This window comes from Malaclemys terrapin, chromosome 1 (genome assembly GCF_027887155.1).
Source record: "Malaclemys terrapin pileata isolate rMalTer1 chromosome 1, rMalTer1.hap1, whole genome shotgun sequence".
Classification (NCBI taxonomy): domain Eukaryota; kingdom Metazoa; phylum Chordata; order Testudines; family Emydidae; genus Malaclemys; species Malaclemys terrapin.
In genome coordinates this window covers 49,772,225-49,794,094 of record NC_071505.1, presented here as the reverse complement: position 1 = coordinate 49,794,094, position 21,870 = coordinate 49,772,225, and the positions used below count along the sequence as shown (strand labels likewise).

The 21,870-nt window shown below is 40.4% G+C and overlaps 1 protein-coding gene across 1 annotated transcript in view; it reads right to left on the bottom strand.

The window, feature by feature from the left end:
- BMT2 (base methyltransferase of 25S rRNA 2 homolog) overlaps positions 1–20,873 on the bottom strand; it is a 56,139-nt gene extending 35,266 nt beyond the window's left edge. The window contains exons 1-2 of the mRNA XM_054023999.1: positions 20,666–20,873; positions 2,002–2,143 (exon numbers count right to left, since the gene is read on the bottom strand). Coding sequence (XP_053879974.1) covers positions 2,002–2,143; positions 20,666–20,807 — 284 coding nt within the window. The 5' untranslated portion in view covers positions 20,808–20,873. The remainder of the gene's footprint in view (positions 1–2,001; positions 2,144–20,665) is intronic.
- Positions 20,874–21,870: the final 997 nt, after the last annotated feature.

Sequence of the window (21,870 nt, the reverse complement as noted above, 5' to 3'; positions counted from 1 at the left end):
AAGGATGGAGATTCCACCACCTCCCTAGGTAACCCATTCCAGTGCTTCACCACATACCTAGTGAAATAGGGTTTCCTAATATCCAACCTAGACTTCCCCCACTGCAACTTGAGACCATTGCTTCTTGTTCTGTCATCTGCCACCACTAAGAACAGCCTAGCTCCATCCTCTTTGGATTCCCCCCCCTTCAGGTAGTTGAAGGCTGCTATCAAATCCCCCCTCATTCTTCTCTTCTGCAGACAAAAATAACCAGAGTTCCCTCAGCCTCTCCTCATAAGTCATGTGCCCCAGCCCCCTAATCATTTTTGTTGCCCTCCCCTAGACTCTCTCCAATTTGTCCACATCCCTTCTGTAGTGGGGAGACCAAAACTGGATGCAATACTCCAGGTGTGGCCTCATCAGTGCCAAATAGAGAGGAATAATCACTTCCCTTGATCTGCTGGGAATGATACTACTAAACCAGCCCAATATGCTGTTGGCCTTCTTGGCAACAAGGGCACACTGCTGACTCATATCCAGCTTCTCATCCACTGTAATCCCCAGGTCCTTTTCTGCAGAACTACTGCTTAGCCAATCGGTCCCCAGCCTGTAGCGGTGCATGGGATTCTTCCTTCCTAAATGCAGGACTCTGCATTTGTCCTTGTTGAACCTCATCAGATTTCTTTTGGCCCAATCCTCCAATTTGTCTAGGTCACTCTGGACCCTATCCCTACCCTCCAGAGTACCTACCTCTCTCCCCACCTTAGTGTCATCTGCAAACTTGCTGGGGGTGTAATTCAGCCCATCATCCAGATTAATAAATATGTTGAACAAAACCAGCCCCAGGACCGACCCCTGGGGCACTCCGCTTGATACTGCCTGCCAACAAGACTTCGAGCCATTGATCACTAGCCGGTGAGCCCGAAAATCTAGCCAGCTTTCTATCCACCTTATAGTACATTCATCCAATCCATACTACTTTAACTTGCTGGCAAGAATATTGTGGGAGACCGTATCAAAACAACAAGCTAAATATGAGTCAACAGTGTAATGCTGTTGCAAATAATAATAATAATAATAATAATAAAAAGCAAACATCATTCTGGGATGTATTAGCAGGAGTATTGTAAGCAAGACACAAGAAGTAATTCTTCCGCTCTACTCTGCGCTGATTAGGGATCAACTGGAGTATTGTGTCCAGTTCTGGTCGCCATATTTCAGGAAAGATGTGGACAAATTCCAGAGAAGAGCAACAAAAATGATTAAAGGTCTAGAAAACATGACCTATGAGGGAAGATTGAAAAAAATTGGGTTTGTTTAGTCTGGAGAAGAGAAGACAGAGGGGACATGATAACAGTTTTCAAGTACATAAAAGGTTGTTAAAAAGAGGAGGGAGAAAAACTGTTCTTCTTAACCTCTGAGGATAGGACAAGAAGCAATGGACTTAAATTGCAGCAAGGGTGGTTTAGGTTGGACATTAGGAAAAACTTCCTAACTGTCAGAGTGGTTAAGCACTGGAATAAATTGCCTAGGGAGGTTGTGAAATCTCCATCATTTGGGATTTTTAAGAGTAGGTGGGACAAACACTTGTCAGGGATAGTCTAGATAAACTTAGTCCTGCCTTGAATGCAGGGGACTGGACTAAATGACCTCTCGAGGTCCCTTCCAGTTTTAGGATTACCTCAATTTGAGGAGTCTAGATTTAGAACCAAGTACTAATCATGTTCTTTATAACAAGTTTAGCTGATAACCATTTCAACACATTGAAGTTTTGCTAAAGCTAGTTGGGAATGCTTTAATCTGGATTTAAAATAAAAATTCAGAACATCACATGCTAAAATTCTAAGAATAGTGAGATGGAACAATGGGAAATCTGATGCTTACTTAAAAATAACCACACAAGAAAACAGGAGTGTTGGAGATCAGTGCAGAACATATTCTTGCCTTCTGTACTTAAGACTCAGATTGCCAGTTTGAGACAGAGTTTACAATCCTATCTTGTTAAACCATACAAAGATTTACCTGCAACACCATTCAATTCGACCTTCCCCTTCACAAGATTTTGTCCAGTGATTATCTGCAAGGTTTTTCATTGCCACAGCATATTCACAAAGAGTTTCCTCATCCTCACAGTGTTCACGCCAGATCTTGTCAAAGTCTCCCACTAAACAAAAACAAAAACAGAGTGTGAGCAAAATAATATACGTGTTTAATGTTTGACACTAGAAAGCAGCATCTCGGTCTAAATGTCTTCTTCACAATCTTTAAAGTGTGAGCCAAGCAAATTGATTCAGTGATATCTCCTTAAGTCTAAAGGCACCCTAAAAACAGAGCAACAAAATTGCTCCCATTCATATCAATAGGAGTGTTAACTTATTAAATCTACTTATGACAACTTACATGTCAACATGCTTAGCTAACTACTGCTAATCAAAGCCAACAAGGAAGAAGAGGGATGATTATGAAGAACTGCATAATCTACCTTAAATAGAAATTTATTTTGGTGTCATGAATGGGCAAAGCATTACCATTGCTCTTCCTCCCCCATTTGACCTCTGATTGCAGTAGGTGTAGGTATACAAAAATTTGCTAACTTGCATAACTGAGGAAATCTAAGGGAAGCAGCTTAACTCCTTGTTTAGTTGGACTGCCTGTCCAAGTGTGGTTCAGGGATATTAAGCCAATTTCCTTTACTTGGAAAAGTTTCAGAAGGTATAAAATGCAGATATCAACAGAATAAAGCATATTTCCAATCAGGTATTTGCATTCTCTCATCTGAGATGGCATTCATGCCGTAAGGCCAAGCAGCAAACCACATACAGTTTAAATCCAACAGAGAGCGACTAGGGAAAAAAGGCAAACAAAAAAAGCTGTAGCACAGATCTGTCGGTCTGCTTTATGACTAGTACAAGGCAGAAGAGTTACTCTGCCCCTATTAGTAAATTGACTGGCTGATCAGAACACTCGAAAGCATACATATGACACCTTTCATTCTCATTATTTCCCAAAAGCACTGAATTAAGAGAGGTGTGTGTTAAAATGTGTAGTTGGCAATAAAAGACATCAGCGGTTACACAGACATCAGCCTGGGAGCATGCCTGAGTAGGGTGAGACACAGGAGCACTCTGTTCCCCCTGCTGGGTTTCCTTGGAAAAGATGTTTCATGCAGCACCAACATAGGACTGAACAAACATTGGAGGATAGAAAGAGAAACTGTGTAGGGCTGTGGCTACACTAGAGAGCTTACAGCGGTGCAGCAAGCTCTTTAGCGTAGCCGCTCTAAGCGGATGGGAGAGAGCTTCCCGTCAGCTTAATTACTCCAGCCCCCGTGAGCAGATGTAGCTCTCCCGCCGACACAGCACGCTGTCCACACCGGCACTTAAGCCGACATAAGTTATGTAGCTCAGAGGGCTGGCTAATTCAAACCTATGAGTGACATAACTTATGTCAACTTATGCTGTAGTGCAGCCATAGCCTAGATTTCTTCACCCTCCGCTGTCTGGTAAGACACTAATACAACTCCTATAATTTCTCTCTCCTGGTTAGTGGGTTAATGAAGCATGTTTGTGGCTATGCAAAATCAATTTAGGAAATACCAACCACTGATCAGTCCAAGCTTGGATATAAATAAACTTGGTAGTTAATAAATTCTAACACAACCTTAACTGTGATCTTGCAACTGATCCACCACAATACTCTGAACCTTGCTAAGTTGGGCTCCTGTTAATAGGCCGCACACGATAACTACAAGACTCCTGGATAAAGCTTATCTAAAAGTTACTGGTGCTTTGATTAGTTGCTGTAGTTTATTATTTGTTTACAGAGCATTCAGAAGTGTGTTAGACACCTTACACCGAAACACAGGACAGGCAGTCCCTGCCCTGAAATGCTTATAGTCTAAGTAGAAACAGGACCATAAGATGAGACAAGATTTAAAAAAAAAAAAAAAAAAAAAGGGAGTAGTATAAGGAAAAAAAGATTACAAATAAAAGATAAATTAACTTTGTGGTACTACACTCAATTTTACTCTCTACTATTATTAGGCCAATGCCTAGTAACTACTTATCACTGTCTTCCAACCACATTCCTAGCTGCCATTTCCCACCCACCCACCCCTTACTAGTTAGCCTTGTCATACTGCTTTTCCCACAATTTTAAAGTTTTAACTCTAGGAATTCCGTTTCTCTCCCCCCCCCCCCCCCGCCAATCATAATAATGCCTCTTCAAACCCTTTCCTACTATTGGTGATCCTTTCACTTTCTCCCTCACCTAAAAAAAACAACACTTGTCTAGAGTAGATGTAGAACGTTCAAATGGATTAGATTAGGCAGCGTCAGAGGAAGTCTGAGCTGTGTTTGTGGTTTTCTTTAAGTGTCTGGCCCAAAGGTCACAAGGCAGCTGGGTCTGTGAAGTTGTTACTGTCACCAATTCTTGGGACTGTCAAAGCAGGACTGTCATAACCACTTTCACCTGTCCTGGGAGCCCTTCTGCTACTCCAGGGACTGGGCTTCCTTGTGTTAAAAGAAGAAGGAAAAAAAAAAAAAAAAAAGACATAGGAGAAAACATTACTTAAATTTTAAGGAAATGAGAAATTATATTTCTGCCCATTTCAAGAATAGCAAAAACTAAACTATCCTTTTAAAGTCTGCCTTATTGCCATGTCTTATTTCCCTACCTCCCTGGTAGCATAAATTTAAGATGTGATTTAAGTGAAATATTTAATACCTCGATATAACGCTGTCCTCAGGAGCCAAAAAAAAAAAAAAAAAAAGAAATCTTACTGCATTATAGGTGAAACCACGTTATATTGAACTTGCTTTGATCCGCGGGAGTGCGCAGCCCCGCCTCCCTGGAGCACTGCTTTATCGTGTTATATCCAAATTCGTGTTATATCGGGTAGTGTTATATCGAGGTAGAGGTGTGCTGCACAGTTGAGCTCCTTACAACACAATTTCCCCTTTCTCCTCCATATTTTTTTTTCATATTTATCATGTTTACGCTAGTATTGTTGCACTGAGGCGGCACTTCATTTTGAGGCACTCCCATTGCTCTCAAAGGCTTCACACGCAGCAAGACAATTAGCCACCTGACAAGTAATATATTCACAGTGCAAACTGAAAGGTTTCATGAACCTCCAACCATCCCCTGGAATTCCACCTTAATTACAAAAATCCTCAACTGACTTGAATATGTTTAAAAGCATACTTTTCACTTCAAACTGAATAGGATATTGACGGAACAAGCACATTCGCATGTCCTTTGAATCGAAAAGAAAGTGTTGAAAAGACTCACTATTTGTGGACAGACTCCAAAAAGGTGTTTGCCACATCTGGATTTCAAGTCAGAACTAATGGTGAATTAATATATTCTAACTTTGTACCTAATTGGGCTTGCCATTTAAGTTTCAGAATTACAATGGAAATGCAGACTGCAGTACATTGATTAGAGAACATAAGCTAATGAACCTTCAGAACTAGATGGGATAGAAACAGTTTTATGAATCAAAGCTTAGGTAATGGTAAATGCAGTGGAGTTTACAGGAAGGTCTTTGCATAGCAAATTTGGGCTGCATTGATCTCTGGAAATAAAAAATACAATATGCAAATATCTCTGACTATTTCAAAAGAATGTACTAAAGACTGATCATGATGTGTCAAAGCTTATGTTCCAGAATAACCTAGAATTAATCAGGAATTCTTATATAAAATCAGAAGGGCTTCCTTGAAGAATATTTTTTCATGTCCCTTATATTAAGCTCTGCACTTCAGATAATCATTGCCCCCAGCTGATCTTTACTATAGGGTTTCCTTAATTTCATTAACAGTGTGTCAAGTACAGCTGTGAGTGTTGTCTCCATCTCTCCCTTCTCATGCAACTTAAATCCTATTTGAGCATGGATTCCATAGAACAGCCTTTTTTTTTTTTTTAAAATGCCCCATTCCTCCCATAAAAGAAATCAGTCATGTAAGCGTCAGACCGCAGAGATTCTGATTGATAACAATTGCTCATAACATGAGTGTTTTACAAGCCTTGCAGGTCCCTGCTGCAGCTTTACTTAAAACAAAAACATTTATGTTTCTGTTTGGTTCCCTCTCTCCAAGGTTGTTAAAAATAACATATCACCAGTTCTGTATGTCCTGGAAGATTAATTCTTTAAGCAGTTACTTGGTTACCTGTCCTTGCAATTCTGTCACTGACTGCAGATGCAACTGATGATCAAAGAGAGATTCCTTATAGCAGTATATTCTTGGATATGATGCCGAAGTCCAATCCCATGTATCTATCTAGCTAAGATGAATTCCCCAGACTATGCTCTCCATCCACGTAAGCCTTCTTCAGGCTTAACAAAACAAAATCTAGTTTGTTGTCCTACACTGCTCCCCACCCCATTTTTTCCCCTAAAGGAAGTCCTTCACACATACACTTTTAAGTAGTGCTAAATGGGATTTACATAAAAGGTAATTTTATCATCAATTAAATGGGTAATTTCTTAGAAGAGATTACTTTAAGTTTAATTAGAAAAAAATTCCTGACAGGACAAAGTTAAAGAAGCACAGTCAAAGACAAAACTTATTTATATTTAAAGGGGCAGTGAGGCTACAGTCTAAAGAAAGTTGCATTCCCACTTCCCATTTCTGAAATTGAAACAGAAATAAGTGATTTATTTGAACAACTTTAAATTTAGATGAACAAGTGACTTAAAACCTGAGTTCTGACTATACACAGCACCATAAAGAATGAGGAACAGAATCCCTGCAGCAAATGTGATAGGATAAAAGGACTTCTATAAAAGTCTTTTTCCTCAGTTTCTTCTGCATTTTAGTTCTGGATGTGTCACTGTCCAGCCCCCTGTCTCCAACACTGGGTAGCACCAGATGCTTCAAAAGAAGATCCAAGGACTATCGCAGAAAGCAGCTGTGAGATAATCTGTCCCTGATACAAGCCTCAGCCTTACGCCTACGAATTGCTGATACTATACATCTGAGCACAAGACTCTAATGGCATTGATTCTGGTGATTAATCAGAGCTTTATTGTTGCACAGAAAAATAAGACCAACAGTTTTAAACATATGGATCAGGAAATCTGTGATATTTTTAATCAAAGCCCAAATTTATGCATTATTTCCTTTCAGAAGGGTGCAGAGATTTAATTTGTGCTTCAAGAGTCAATGGGAAGAGTGACAATGTTAAACTTTTTTTAAAAAAAAGCAATGGCACTATCCGGGCACAACTGAGAATAAAAGTAGTTCACTGTAACAACTTCCACAAGAAAAACAAAAATCCTGACTATGGTTTCTAGTCTTTGTCATCCATCTCCTGAACATAGCTGTCAGGTGGTGATAGATTCTATAGGTGAACTCACAAGTACATACCGTTCTTCCCACTGTAATGCTTACAACTACATTTCACAAGCGGATCATAGCTAATAGTAAACAAGAAAACTCACAGATCTGACCAAGTATTACAGAGTCAATAGACAGCACTTCATTTCATAGTCTGTGAGTTTCCTATACTAGGTCTTCATAACACACCACATGTAGTGATATTTCTTACCCCCTATTGTAAAGTGCTTTGAGAACCTTAGATGAAAAGGTGTCATCTATGTGCAAATTATAATGCAAGTCCCCACTCATAGAAGACTCCACTGGGGCACATCAGTTCCTTGTACGAAGTATGTGTGTAGTCATTACCATCAATCATGCTTCCTTTGCCATTCACCATATTTAAAATGGAACCAAAGACGCAGTTCTGGTCTGACCTATAATGACTACAGAGTTCCCTTGCTAGTTGACAACTGAAACAGTAGAGTTCACTCAAAAAAAATGCTACACACTACAACTCTTTCCATTCACAATGGAATGACTTATTGCCTGACGCTGGGTGGGTGCGGTGGGGGAATAGAGAACAGAAAAAAAAAAAAGAGGCGTTGATTACCCAAATATACAATATCAGTTTCCTCAAGTTAAAAATTATAAAAAAAATGCATTCTTAAATTATGACTATCAATGGCTATTAAGAAAAATGATTACTTTAATTTTGACCTCAGCTGTTTGTGTTTCACTTCACCAGTACATACTGAGTGCATTGGCATGTCACATTACATATGCAGCTTTTTTATTCACAATTTAAATATACATAACTGAAATGTCATTTAAAAAAGGACCTGCACTATTTTATTAATGCATTTAAGAAATCGTATCAGCTGTTCTACTCTCAGAAGGTTCAAGTGCTGTAAGCTGCAGAGTAAACTAAAAAGTTAAGCAGCTTGAAATAAAGATAGTAAAAGCTGATACTCAGGCAATAACCTTTTAGATACAGCACTGTAACATTACCCTATCTATTAAACACAAAACAGATAATTCAAATGCAAAAACTCTGAAGTATACATGTTGGGTAAAATCTGTTTCTGGCCTGTTTTATGTAATGTCCATCTTGGATTTGTAAAAGGACAACTAAGCCTTCATCTTGGATACCCTTCTCCTCAGATGATTTAGTGCCCTTTCAGCCTTTTTCAAATCAAGGAGGGGAAAGGTCAGGGCAGTCAGTCATGTGACAGCCATAATCTGCCTAGCAGCTGCAGGTTATTTAGTGAGAGGCAGGCCTGTCACCCAGGGCTGTCCATCTGAGTGGCAGCCAGTGTCCCACACAGTTCAGCTGCCAGGAGCCCCAGAGGGACCAGGACTCTCAGGACTTTGGATTCTTGGTCTCTATTAACATACTTGCACTCAACTGCTACACACCATTAGTGAGCACATACTTGCACTGGACTATGAAGTCAAGCAGAGACTGTGTGGGCAAGCACTGAAGACCTATCTGAGGGAGAAGATCTGCCCAAGATGGAGAAGACCTACCCAGAGGACCTGTCCACAGGGAGAAGAATACCCAGTTCCTGTTTGGTGTCCAGTGCCCCTGATTTTCACCACTATCCCTGTCGGTATCTTGAGTTTTTGTCATTGTGTCCCTGTCTCCAGGATATGGTATTGTAATACCCATTGTGGTTTTCCTCTGTTTTACATCCACAGGTTAAGGGGGTTTAAGGGCTCTGAGCTTCATGCTCTGGTAACTGTTAACAACCGAGTGTGTCTTCCTTGTGTTTATTGTCTGAAGGGGGTCCTGGTCTAGTTTACTGACTAGTGGCATAATAAATATTTGTGTTACATCTTATTCTACCTGTGTCTTAATAAATCACCTGATGATAGATGCAGGAGGGGGTGGGATCTGCAAACTGCCCATCTTCTGATCTGTGTAGACCATAGTTAAACTGTTTGGGGCTAACATACACGGAACATAACTTAAAAGAAATTGAAAGAAAGAAGTTGTCACAAGCAATTTTAGAGTGCCTTAAAGTCCTTAGTACAAAACACATAGCTATTTTTTTTAACTCTTGTAATTTAAGAGTGTTTTGATAATTAAACTGATTTATTTCACTAGAAATATATTACTTATTCACAACACCAAGAATTTTCTTAACTTATGGTAAACCTTCTTTGTTACCCTTGTGCATAAAAGATGTGAGTTAGGCAAAACTGAGGATAGCAACTCTGGTAAAGGTTTTGTTAGTAGAGTTTATTAAATTTTTGTTATATTCATGTTGCCGCCAGGATAGTGTTCTATCAACACTATGCCAGTGTTTGTTTATTGAAGTATTTTTAACAGTTTGTTATGGCAATCCAGAACTATAGACAGGGGCCTATATGCAGGGTAGTACATATTTATTTCAATTTATATGTCATGTTACTAGCTTATACTTTTGTTTTAATTTTAGTAAAAGGGATGCAAACCATTGTAGAGCAACGGTAAAATAAGACCGATTTGGATATAATCTGGAGTGACATTGTCCTCAAGAATCTCATCTTTTTAAAAAAAATCCATAAATGTGTCACTCAGAAATATAAAGTGACAATTAAGCTGATTCAGAACACAATGTGTGTGATTCTCCCTGCTGCTCCTCATTATTTAGCAAAAAAATTCCTAGAACTGTGCATCTCTTTGCTGGTCCCAGAGATAAAAATCAAGCATAGCATGTTGCCTACTGCTGCATTAAAAACAAACATATTTTCATGTTTCTACAAAGATGTTTATAGATGCACCCCTTTAATCTTCCATTTTAAAGGAAAGCAACATCCGTAAGTTACAAGGATACAATGACACTGCTGGAAGAATCCAAATTTCAAACGCCTAACTATGGCAACATCCCATTTATACCTTAAAGCTTCTGCTTAGATTTTAACTAGAATATGTTGCCATCAACAGTCTAATTTTTAACATGCCCCCAGTGTTCCACACAAGGATTATAATTTAAAGTGTATGTAAAAATACCTCTGGTTCCTCACTGAAACAGTATATCAGTTTACACAACATGCTGAACATCAATAAATGGCAACAAACATTGTCAACTAGGGCAGTGGTTCTCAGCTGGGAGACCTCAGACTATGTTTAAGGGGTTTTCAACCTGTGGTCCATGGACTCTTGGGGGTCCACAGACTATGTTTAAGATTTTCAAAGGGATCCGCACCTCCAGTAGAAATTTTTTAGGGGTCTGCAAATGAAAAAAGGTTGAGAACCACTGAGCTAAGGCAATGTTAGGTTAAAAAATTCCTAGGGAAACTCAACATGACAAATTCCACACTGTTCTTAAAGTCTGAGCTGACAACTCATTTTATTATTTTCAAAACTATCAAATCAGACTCTAGACTTCAGATATATCTACCTACTGTACCAACACTCTTTTATACAATTTAAATGATTGAAATGGAATATATTCTTACATTATAGTCCACCAATTGACTCTCTCTCATCCTATCCCCATTATCAGAGGAAGTTAAACAACTTAGCCAGTTCTCTGCAGTAAGTCTCTGGTATGCGATGATGGAAAAATACCCAGTGCTGCATTATGTAACAAATATGCCCTTTTGGTGCTACAGTACTGGAAAACGTAGCTGTGGCTAAGCAGAGAAAAAGTTAATTAAAATTAGGAATGCTACTCACTATCTTATTCCACTTAAAACATTCAGCATGTTCAAAACTCTAGAAGTTTACTAATCATCTGCCCTCTTCTCACATAACATACTCACTATTTCAATGGAGCTCAAACTATTTTGCAAGACTAGTTTGTCTAATTTTATACCTGTCCAAAATGGAATATACTTGAAGAATTATTTACAAGAAAAGTAAGGGTAATTAGATATTTCTTATTTCACTTACTAGAAATAATATTTGCTTTACGAACTTTAATTTACACTTTGTGATCTAATCTGAAAAAAGGATGACACTGCTAACAATGGCAATGAAATATGAGCAAGCTTTCATTTAGCACTGTCAGTCAACACAAAACTCTTGAGGCTATGCAGTAAATGTTTGTGTAAATTTGCTGTCCCATAACTTTCAGAAGAAAATTCATAGCTGATATGACTACATTAGTTAACTCCCTCACTTAATTTTGATGTAATATTATAATCACTGGATTTATTTTTAATTTGATCTTCATAGAAAATTGCAAAAATTGCAGTACAACAGTTCATTAAACATACAATTAGGGATGTAAAAGCTTAACCCTTAACCCCGGCAGCCGGAGTGGGCCTCCAGCCCCAGCCAGAGTGACCCCATCCCCAGCTGTGCCAGGCCTGTCAGAGCTACCTTGGTTCATGGTTGAACGATTAAATATAATTTTAACCGTTTAACTGGTTAACTTTTTAAACCACTATTTACATCCCTACATACAATAGCTCTGCTATTGCTACAGCAATGCTAATAAAACTTTGCACAGCTTATGTTATCCAAGGCTGATGCAAATTCTAGTTCATAATATCTCATAATCAGATCATTTAGACTACTTATATAAGCTCAAATGGAAGATATTTTAACAAGAGACCCAGTCAGACTACTTTATGTGGGCCTCAAATGCATATTCAGCACACACTCAAATAGATGTACAGTACAGACCCAAGAATACAAAAGCAAATGAAGACATTTGTTAAACTGATATCATACACTGACCTGCAATATCAGTTTTGGAAATACTATATATGAAACACAATACAAATATACCAGAAAATACTAGTCTTGGAATAATTTTGTTATTTGAAAGTAATGCCTGAAAATTACATAAAGGATCACAGGACCACTTGTTGCCTATTTTTGGAGTCTTTAACGGGAGGTATGGGGATTTTTTAGAATTGTTTGAATAACAGATACATGCGTTTTTTAATAAAAAATCCCAATTTATAATACATTTCTCTACCAAACATACTTTGACAGTTACAGATGTACTTTCCCTCTGTTTTCAAAGAGGCTTTTTGTTTGGTCACTTCCTTTTTTGTGCAGTTATATCTGTGATGCCACTGGTTGGTAGAAACCCAATATATAGTTTGTTACTTAACTTCTGCAGATACAGAAAAGGGAGTACAAGCAGAGCAGGAACTATGGTAGAGTATAACAACCACAAACAACTTGTTTCTTAGGAAAGCACCTTCCAGCTCTCAAACATTTATTGTTGTAAGGTCAGTCACATTTTGGGGCTTATTAACATGAAATCATTACTAAAAAATTAAAGCCTTAATGCACTTCTGAATCTGATGGCTATTGTTTGAAAATGTAACTGCTGGTATCTACAAGTATTTTCCTCTTTCTAGAGGGAGATTAAAACAAATGATGAATGGCACTGGCTCTATAATGATATTTAAATCTAAGTTTTTTAAAAGAATCTAGAAGCAGTAATGCTCATTAGACTGATGTGTTATCTATAGAAAAATTAAGTGGCTTTGGTATTGGTAGTCTCTACAGACATTCTTCTTTCTTTTTAAAGAAAGTCAGACAGTCCAGTATTTTAGTGCAATATCCTGTTTTGCTTTTTACCCATGGTCAAATATCTTTCTAACTCTTCATAGAGTATCTAGGGGGGAGTTTTTCAAAGGCACTCAACTCCATTGGATTTCAATGGAAGTAAGGCACTTAACTGGCCTCTGTAAATTTCCCGTCTAAACTATGTATAAAACCTGCTTGTCCATGGATAATGTTGCACAGAAGACACTTACTCAAGAAGTTGTCACATGACTGTACTGCTACAAAAGGAAGAGTTCACTTAGAGGAGATCTGCCAACAGTTATTTTTGTGAAGATAGGGAAAGAACTACCCGTATTGCAAAAGTGATGTTTGTTTGGGATTGGTTTTTTTTTTTTTTTGGGGGGGGGGAGTCAGCTTCTCACGGCTATGGTGCCAGATACCAGAAAAGAGAACAGGAAAAAAAGGCTCTTGTGTACTCACACTGTCCCCTCCTTCTTTGCTGTGGAAAAAGAAGTAGGTGATCATGTGATTTAAGATCAGAATGCATAATCAGGAAGGGGCAGAATTAGAGTGGCATGGGCAACCTTAATTCTATTTCCTAACTTTTGAGTGCTTGACTTAGCATTCTTTTAATATAGTTTTTGGGGATGCAGTTAATTAAATTGTACATTAAATTTCACACTTCAGAGTTTTTAGTTATCAGTTTTATTTATTCATTGTTATTTACTTATTTGAACCATAGAAGTCTATGATAGTTGCATGTAGAGGTTACCTTTTAATTATCAGGTAAATTGGTCAGGCGTGGACTCAAGTGCCAGCAATATGCAGATAATGACACAGCTCCACCTATCCTTCATCACATACAACCACATCACCACCATCAAGATGGCCCAGTGCTTGGATGAGATAAGCTCATGAATGAAAGACAACTGGCTCAAGCTGAACCTCAACAAAACAGAGCTGATGGTGGTGGGTAGAGGAAAGTATTTTGAGGAGTTTGCAGCCACAGTGTCGCCTCATTTGATTGAAAATTCACATCCACAATTGGTCAATTTAGTCTGTAGTCTAGGAATACTTTTGGGTTCCTCACTGATCCTTAAACTCTCACAAAGCAATGGACAAGAGTAATGCTTTCCATCATCTCTGGTTAGCTAGGAGACACCATTCCTTCCTGGCAGACAAAGACCTGGCCTCAGTTAATCATGCCTTCGTCACCTTTCAGCTGGACTACAGCAATCCAATATACCTGGGGGTGAAACCTTCAGGACTTAGGAAACTCTAACCGATACAAAATGCTGCAGTGCGTCAAACAGCAACACAGGCTATCATAAGCAAATCACATCAGTCCCCGGCTCTCTATGCTGGCTTCCCATAGAATTATGAATCAAGTTCGAGGTCTTAGTTGTTATCTTCAAAGTGCTTTCTGGCCTGGGCTAGGATAACTAAAAGACCATTTAAAGCTCCAGGATAAAGATGCTGGTCAACAACTTTGTTCCTCTGGCATTGCTGAGAGTTCCATTATAAGAGTAAAGCTCATCTGGGCAGAAGACAGAATCTTCTCCGGGTTGGTCCAAGACTGTGGAATTAACTCCCCCAGGAACTAAAGACTATCATAAATCTCACCACTTTCACCTTCAAGTGCAAGGTGCATTTCTTTGACCTTGCTTTCTCAAATAAACACATAGCAACAGGTATATTGAACCACCACCACCCAACCATAACGAGAAACTCCATTCAATGTTTCTCCCTCTGGTAAGAGAATGAGAGAGCAAACAATGTGTGACAGATGTGTAAGCACATTGTTTACTGCACTACTGCAAGGTGCTCAAACACTACAGTGAAGAGCATGGTATTAAAACCTGAATACAACAAAATACATTCCTACTCTGAGGACCATATAGTCTAAGACAGCGGTTCTCAACCAGGGGGTACTCAGAGGTTTTCCAGAGGATACGCTACTCATCTAAATAGTGTTTCTCACCCTGGGGGTTGCAGCACCCGAGGAGGGGGTCGTCGAGAGATTGGTTAGGGGGGGGGTCACAAGTGCAGGGCTGGCATTAGGGGTGATCAGCAGGGCAGCTAACCAGGGCCCCCGCAAAGCTAAGTTACATGCTTTAGCCCCAGGCGGCAGGGCTCGGGCTTCAGACAAGGCTCACAAGTGAAAAACAGGCTCAAGTATCACACTGAAATGTAAGTACAATATTTATATTCCAATCAATGTATTTTATAATTATATAGTAAAAATAAGAAAGTAAGCAATTTTTCAGTAAGTGTGTGCTGTGACATTTCTGTATTTTTATGTCTGATTGTATAAGCAAGTAGTTTAAGTGAGGTGAAACTTGGGGTACGCAAGACAAATCAGACTCCTGAAATGGATACAGTAGTCTAGAAAGGTTGAGAACCACTGATCTAAAATAAACAGTTCAGATGGGGAACGGAAGTAGAGTTTAAAGGCAAGATTACATTAATACAAAATGAAATTACGAAATAGTTGAAGTTTATGCATATATAATGTTCATTCCTAATTTTCTATTTTATTTATATTGCTTTTTGAAAGCATGTGTTTTGTATCCAATTTTATTTTTCCTTTTTTTGTGGGAGAAGACACGTTAGATGTTTATTATTATTTAAGGCCAGATCAGGTAGTCTCACCTCCTGTATTTCACAGGTCACCAACATCATCCAGCACCTGTACACTAAATCCAACAACCGAAAGACCGAAGTATCACAACCCAGAGACTAGACTATTATGTGCCCCAGGCAAGAATTGGAGGGACGGAGATGAACCAGTGCCCGAAGCTGCTGCAATGTCAGGAAAATGATTAAGTGAGATAAACCCAGATAATCCTGGCAAGTGATCCAACCCACACACTGCAGAAAAAGGCAAATACCTCGCCAATCCAGGTCACTGCCAATGTAATCTGTGGGAAAAATTCCTTCCTGACCCCATATAGGTTAACGGTCCGGCCCCGAACACATGAGCAAGAACCAGCCAGCCAGCCAAGCACCTGGCAGAAAATGCTCGGTGCCACCTAAGAGCCCTGGCCCTCCTGATCCCATCTCCAGCCATGGCCATGCCTGATGTTTCAGAAGAAGGAGATTTCCTCAATCAGCCCTTTCATCTAATAACTTCAGAAAATTTGTCTACACTTGTGCAGAAATCACTCGCCTAAAATAGTTTAAAACAGTTTATTAATAATTTAGGATAATTTGGTTGAAGCGTTTAACCACTGTTGATAGGACTCAACCACGTAACAACTGTTAAAAAGAGATTTTTAAATAAGAGACTAGTACACACCGATTACCTAACCCATATTAAAGCCATTTTATACTAAAGCTATTTTAAGCTTTGCTTAATAATGAATCAGAAAATATGGTTCAGAGATGAGTGTGGACAGGGCTGAAGGATAGTATAATCACAAAACAGACTGTTATATGACCATTTTCGCTTATCCATTTTTCTGAAACAACTTTTCCCTCTCATTTACCAACTAAAAGACAAAGGCAAACCCAACACTTGCACTAGAAGTGAGTCAGACTGACCATGCCCTGCAAACAGAAAAGGGAAGTATTGGTTAAGAGATGCAAAGTAAAGATCCGGAAATAAAAATAAAATGCACTTTTTGTGGTGAGCGTTTCCAGGCTCATTTCCAGATTAAAGTGACAGGCTTTAACACTGGGGTTAGGTAATGAGAGGTTGACATGGTTGCCACAAAGAAAATTAAATAAATTATAACTAATATGGTAATCCATCCTAGAGATTAGTCACATTACAAATAAAATAGCCAATATGTGGGCTAACATGCAACAACAGTGCTGTTGAAAATGGGAGAAGCCTAGACAAACATGGAAATGAGCCAAGATGCAACATTGAGCAAAGCGACTTCATAGAACAGCATCAACTTTTGAAAGAACTGCCTGGCTCTCCGGATGACATGTCGTTAAATAAGCCTTTCTTCAGTTACATACATTTTATTAGACAAGATTATCTTTTAACTAGGAACTGCACATTAAAACAAACATTGCTTTCACATTTAAACACAAATATTTAAAACTGGTTGAGACCTGCATTAGCCTGTAGTATTAAAGGATGCCAATGTCATTTTTATACTGATTCATTTTTTTAAAAAAGAAAGGGTAGTCATGGTCGGCAATAAATCAATGTGAGGTCAGTGATGCCAGCTGTAAACAAGTCAGGTAAGGCATGAACTTGCCTTTTAAATTCACTCAATAGTAAGTAGTTTCAGTATTGGTCTCATTCACATCAGCACTGAAATCTGCTTATCAGAAATAAGTCTGTATAACTGCAAAAAATTTCATCTAAACACCTTGAGGAAGGGACTACTTCACTTTTCTCAGAACAAAGTAATTATTAAAATCCCAATGACAGTATGAAAGTGCAGTCTCTGAGAATCATCTGTATGATGTCAAGTAATTATACAGTTCTCACTGAGGAAGTTGAGCATGCTCCCTTTTTCACTGGTAGCTCATTGTACATAGTACAGCGCCACTTGTGATTTCATATATTAAAAGTAAAGTTCTGTTGGAAAGTCCATGAAACAGCAACTTTGGTGTGGCCTGCTAGATAGCATTCATGAGATGGAAATTAGCTTTACAGAACAAGGCTTGACAAATGGGGAAGTAAAAAACTACAGAAAAAAAGCCTAGTCGCTCTTAGATCTTAATGTCTTTATCAAAGATTTTTGAAGATCAGCAGCTTCATTATTACTTGCATAAAGCCAGCTGGGTGCACTGCCTTGTGTCCACCTGTTGGATGTACATGTTTAAGTATTTAACTTTTGCCTTGTTTTCTGAATGTTCCACACTCACACGGAAATTGAAATGCTGGTGTACTACCAAATGAATGTAGCCTTTTGCTTGTTTAGTAAGCTGCCATTTTGGATTTCATCAAGATAGTTATACAGAATAAAATGTATATTAAGAAGGCAACACAGAATTCTGAAAGCAAGCATTTTCAGGTACTGTAAGTTCAATAAGATGTTAAAGCTCTAGAGAGGGAGATTCCCAAGCATGTTTTTGGAAGGTTAGGGTGTAGTGGAGAAGATAACTGAACAGAAGATAATTATTTCAACTTCAATGTGAAAAACTAATGGTACTGATAGCTAGTAACTCATGAGGATTACAATTGATTAGATTATAATGATGGAAAGCGCCATGCTGTAGAAGTATGATTTGTTGAACAGTTTTGTTATTCGCCCTCTACCCCCCCCCCAAAAAATACAAGAAACTGAAGTTCTCTCTAATGTGTAAGATGCAGTACATGCAGTAAATGAGGAAAATCAAACAATAACTGTGCATTCTGAATAAGATGACTAGTATCCCTACATATTCACTTGCTAATGGCAAGTAAGAATCTTTTCCTGGGCAGAGGGAGGCTTACCCCCATTTCTGCAGAATTTAAGCTTTCATAAAAAAAATCATTTTATGACAATTAAAAATGTTAGCAGAGGGCTTTTCCATATAAGGGGAAAGGCCCAGAATAATTATTGTAGAATAGCTACTGCCTATTTCACCTAATTCACAAAAAGGCACTTTTAGTACAGAGTAAGAGTGTCCACACAGGGAGTTAGTGCCAAATAACTATTGCACTTGGGCTTTGGAGCTGTGCTCCGGCTCCGCTCCAGCTCCAGGCAAAAACCTGCAGCTCCATTGCTCTGGAGCTGCTCCACGCTCCAGGCTCTGCTCCAAAGCCCTGCTTTAAATTCACACCCTAGCTATTTTATGCTAACTTCCCCATAACAGTTCTGTATAGAAAAACCCTAAATGTGACCTGGTGTTGTCTTTCTGAATCTGCAGACAGGCTGAAATAACAGAAAGGTGTGAACTGCCAAAAGCACAAGTCCTGGCAACAGAACAATTTGAGCAGCTAAGGGCTAGTCTACACTGACAATGCGTTAAATGTGACGCTCTCCCAGTGCTTTAAAAACACCACCTCAATGAGAGGCGTGGCTCCTAGCGCTGGTGCACTGTTTACACTGGCGCTTTACAGCGCTGTAACTTGCTGCGCTCGGGGGGGTGTTTTTTCACACCCCTGAGCAAGAAAGTTGCAGTGCTGTAAATTGCCAGTGTAGACAAGCCCTAAGCGGTGTGTGCTGGTAATGGTTCCTCACCCTGGAAGATGAGAGAAATCCTTCCTTTCAAGCTTGTGTGGCCATTATGCATATGCCTACACTGTATCTGGGAATGAGCTTCCCAGCCCAGTTGACAGACTTATGGTAATGGGGCTCATGCTAGTGTACTAACAATAGCTATATACCTTGCAACTTGGACTGGGGCTTGGGTTTTCAAGACTGAGGGGAATAAGGGTGGGCTTGAGAGCCCGAGTGCCAGCCTGAGCCTCAATGTCAAAGCAACATTTACACAGCTATTCTTACTCTGTGGACTCAGACAGAGAGGCTCAACTCCCAGATGTAGTGTAGATATGCCCAGAAGGGTTGGAGTAACCAGTGCTCCTTGGTCTCCAGCATGAAAGAGCTGACAGATCTATCCACTGGATAGCTAAGACCAAATCACATGCAAATTTGGGCTAGGAAGCAAAAGAAACACGTGTTCTCAGAATTTGGGGAGTACCCACTGAGAGCAGCATAGTATCAGTTCTATAGCAAGATGGACTTCAAGCAACCACAGACTAAGAGGCAGGAATTAGTTTGAAATGTAAAGCACTTTGAGACCTAAAGATTAGAAATGCTATATAAAAGCTAAGTATTAGTATTATTATTAGAACAGTTTCCATTCCAAGAATATTTTTGAAAAATATATAGGCTATAGCTCAACCAGAAATTATGGCCTTGATGTAAGAATTACTGGATGAACTAGTATGGCCCCCATTTTGCAGGAAGTCAGACTAGAGAATAATAGTCCTTTTTGTTCTAAAGACCTATTAATCTCAACTTTACAGTGTGCTTTATTTTAAATCTTCAAAACTGCTATGTCTAATTTCTGGGATGCTTCTGCTATCCCAATCCCACACAATAATGTGCACACATTTGAAGCTCTCATGGAGGAGGGTAAAGCAAGCATTTTTACTAATGACCTACCTCCTCGATCATATGTAAAGGGCTATTGGTCAGGTGAGATAATATACTTCATAATGTAAAAGTTTGTTGCAAGAGCTCACTACAACATCAGCAATTAAGTCTTCTGATGAGTGGGACTGATGATATGCAGATTAGACCTGTTATATTGCACTTGGTTTTTGATATAAATTAATAGTCTGTTTTTACATCACCGGGTATCATTTATCCATAGAATTTCTTCCTTGGGATGTGCAGACAACAGCAGCTCAGAAATTTAAGCACTCCTGGGCCAGGAAAAGCAGCTTTATGGGGGGAAGGGTGAGAGGGAAGGAGAGAGAGACACGACAGGCAGCCGCCGCTGGACAAAGGGACAATTTGCCAGCTGTGAGCAGCCCAACTGGCAGCGGAGCGCGGTTCTGCAGGATGAAGTACCGCGGGCACTTACGTGCACAAACACAACGCTCCAGACTGTGAGCGGCGCCTACAGCTGCACGCAAAGGCTGCGGCTCCCCACCCCCGTGTTCAATGGGGGGGAGGGGGCGCCACGAAAAGAGGCAGGAAACCGGGACCCGGTCCCCCTCTTTTGGGGGATGCGTCTAGACCCGTCTTCCCAGGCCCCAACTGCTACACCTAGAGGGAGCTCCTCGGGACCGGGCTCCGTGCAGGGGGCGACAACCAGGCCCCGCTCCGCTCCCCTTCCCCCATTCTCCGGGCAGGGGGCGGCTCCCCGGGCCCCCGCTCCGCTCCGCTCCCCTTCCCCCGGGCAGGGGGCGGCTCCCCGGGCCTCACGGGCAGCTCTAACCGCCCACCCGCGGCCGCCGAGGGGCTCGGTGCGGGGGCGGGCCCAGCCGTGCCCCGGCATTTACCTTCCCGGTACTTCCTGCGCAGCCGCCGGTGGACGCTCTTCACCACCCCGGAGAGCTTCTCCTGCTCCAGCTTCCTCTCCTGCTCCGGGGGCTGGGTCAGGGCCGTGGCAGCGGCAGCCCCGGGCCGCAGCTCGGGCTCCATGGTGCTACCGCGGCTCCTCCCCCCTCAGCACGCAGCCGGCTGCGAGGTGAGAGCGCTGCGCTCTGCTGTCTCTATGGCAGGTCGGAGCCAGCACCGGGCATGCGTGTCATGTGATGTCCCGCGTTGCCTGTTGGGAAGTGTAGTCCTCAGTCATTGACAGCACAGCCAAAAACAACAAGGAGTCTGGTGACACCTTAAAGACTAACAGATTTATTTGGACATAAGCTTTCGTGAGTAAAAAACTCACTTCTTCGGATGCATAGACGGGGCAGTCTCTCGCTCACAGGCCAGGGTCGGAGGCGGAGCTGCCTGAAGCCAGTCTTGTATGCAGTGGAGTGGTGTGGGTCCCGGCACCTTAAAGAGACAACGTGGGTGAGATAATATCTTGTATTGGACCAACTTCTCTTGGTGAGAGAAACAAGCTCCTGAGCTACACAGAGCTCCTCTTAGGTCTGGGACTGGTACGCTGAGGTCACAGCTAAATGCAAGGTGGAGCAGATTGATGGCATAAGTAGTTAGCACATGTAACAGATGGTTCAAGGTGAAGTGGCCTGTTACCACCTTTGTAGTCATAGGACAAAAGGGGGAATTAGTGGGCTACAGATTGTTATAATAAGCCATAAATCCGATGTCTCTAGTCAGTCCATTATTTTTAGTGGCCAGCAGAGTTATGAATTTAAGCTCCCAAGCTCATCATTTGAAAGTGTTGTACAGGTTTCCTTTGAGGATGAGTACTGATAGCTCAGCTATCAAGTGATTGCTTTGTGAAAAGTGTTCACACACAGGGAATAGAGTTTTTGTCTTCTATTATTTTCCTGTTTCAGAGTGGTAGCCATGTTAGTCTGTATCAGCAAAAAGAACGAGGAGTCCTTGTGGCACCTTAGAGACTAACCAATGTATTTGAGCATAAACTTTCGTGGGCTAAAACCCACTTCATCAGAGGCATGCAGTGGAAAATACAGTAGGAAGATATATATATACACAGAGAACATGAAAAAATGGGTGTTGCCATACTAAAACTACAACAAGAGTAATCAATTAAGGTGGGGTATTATCAACAGGA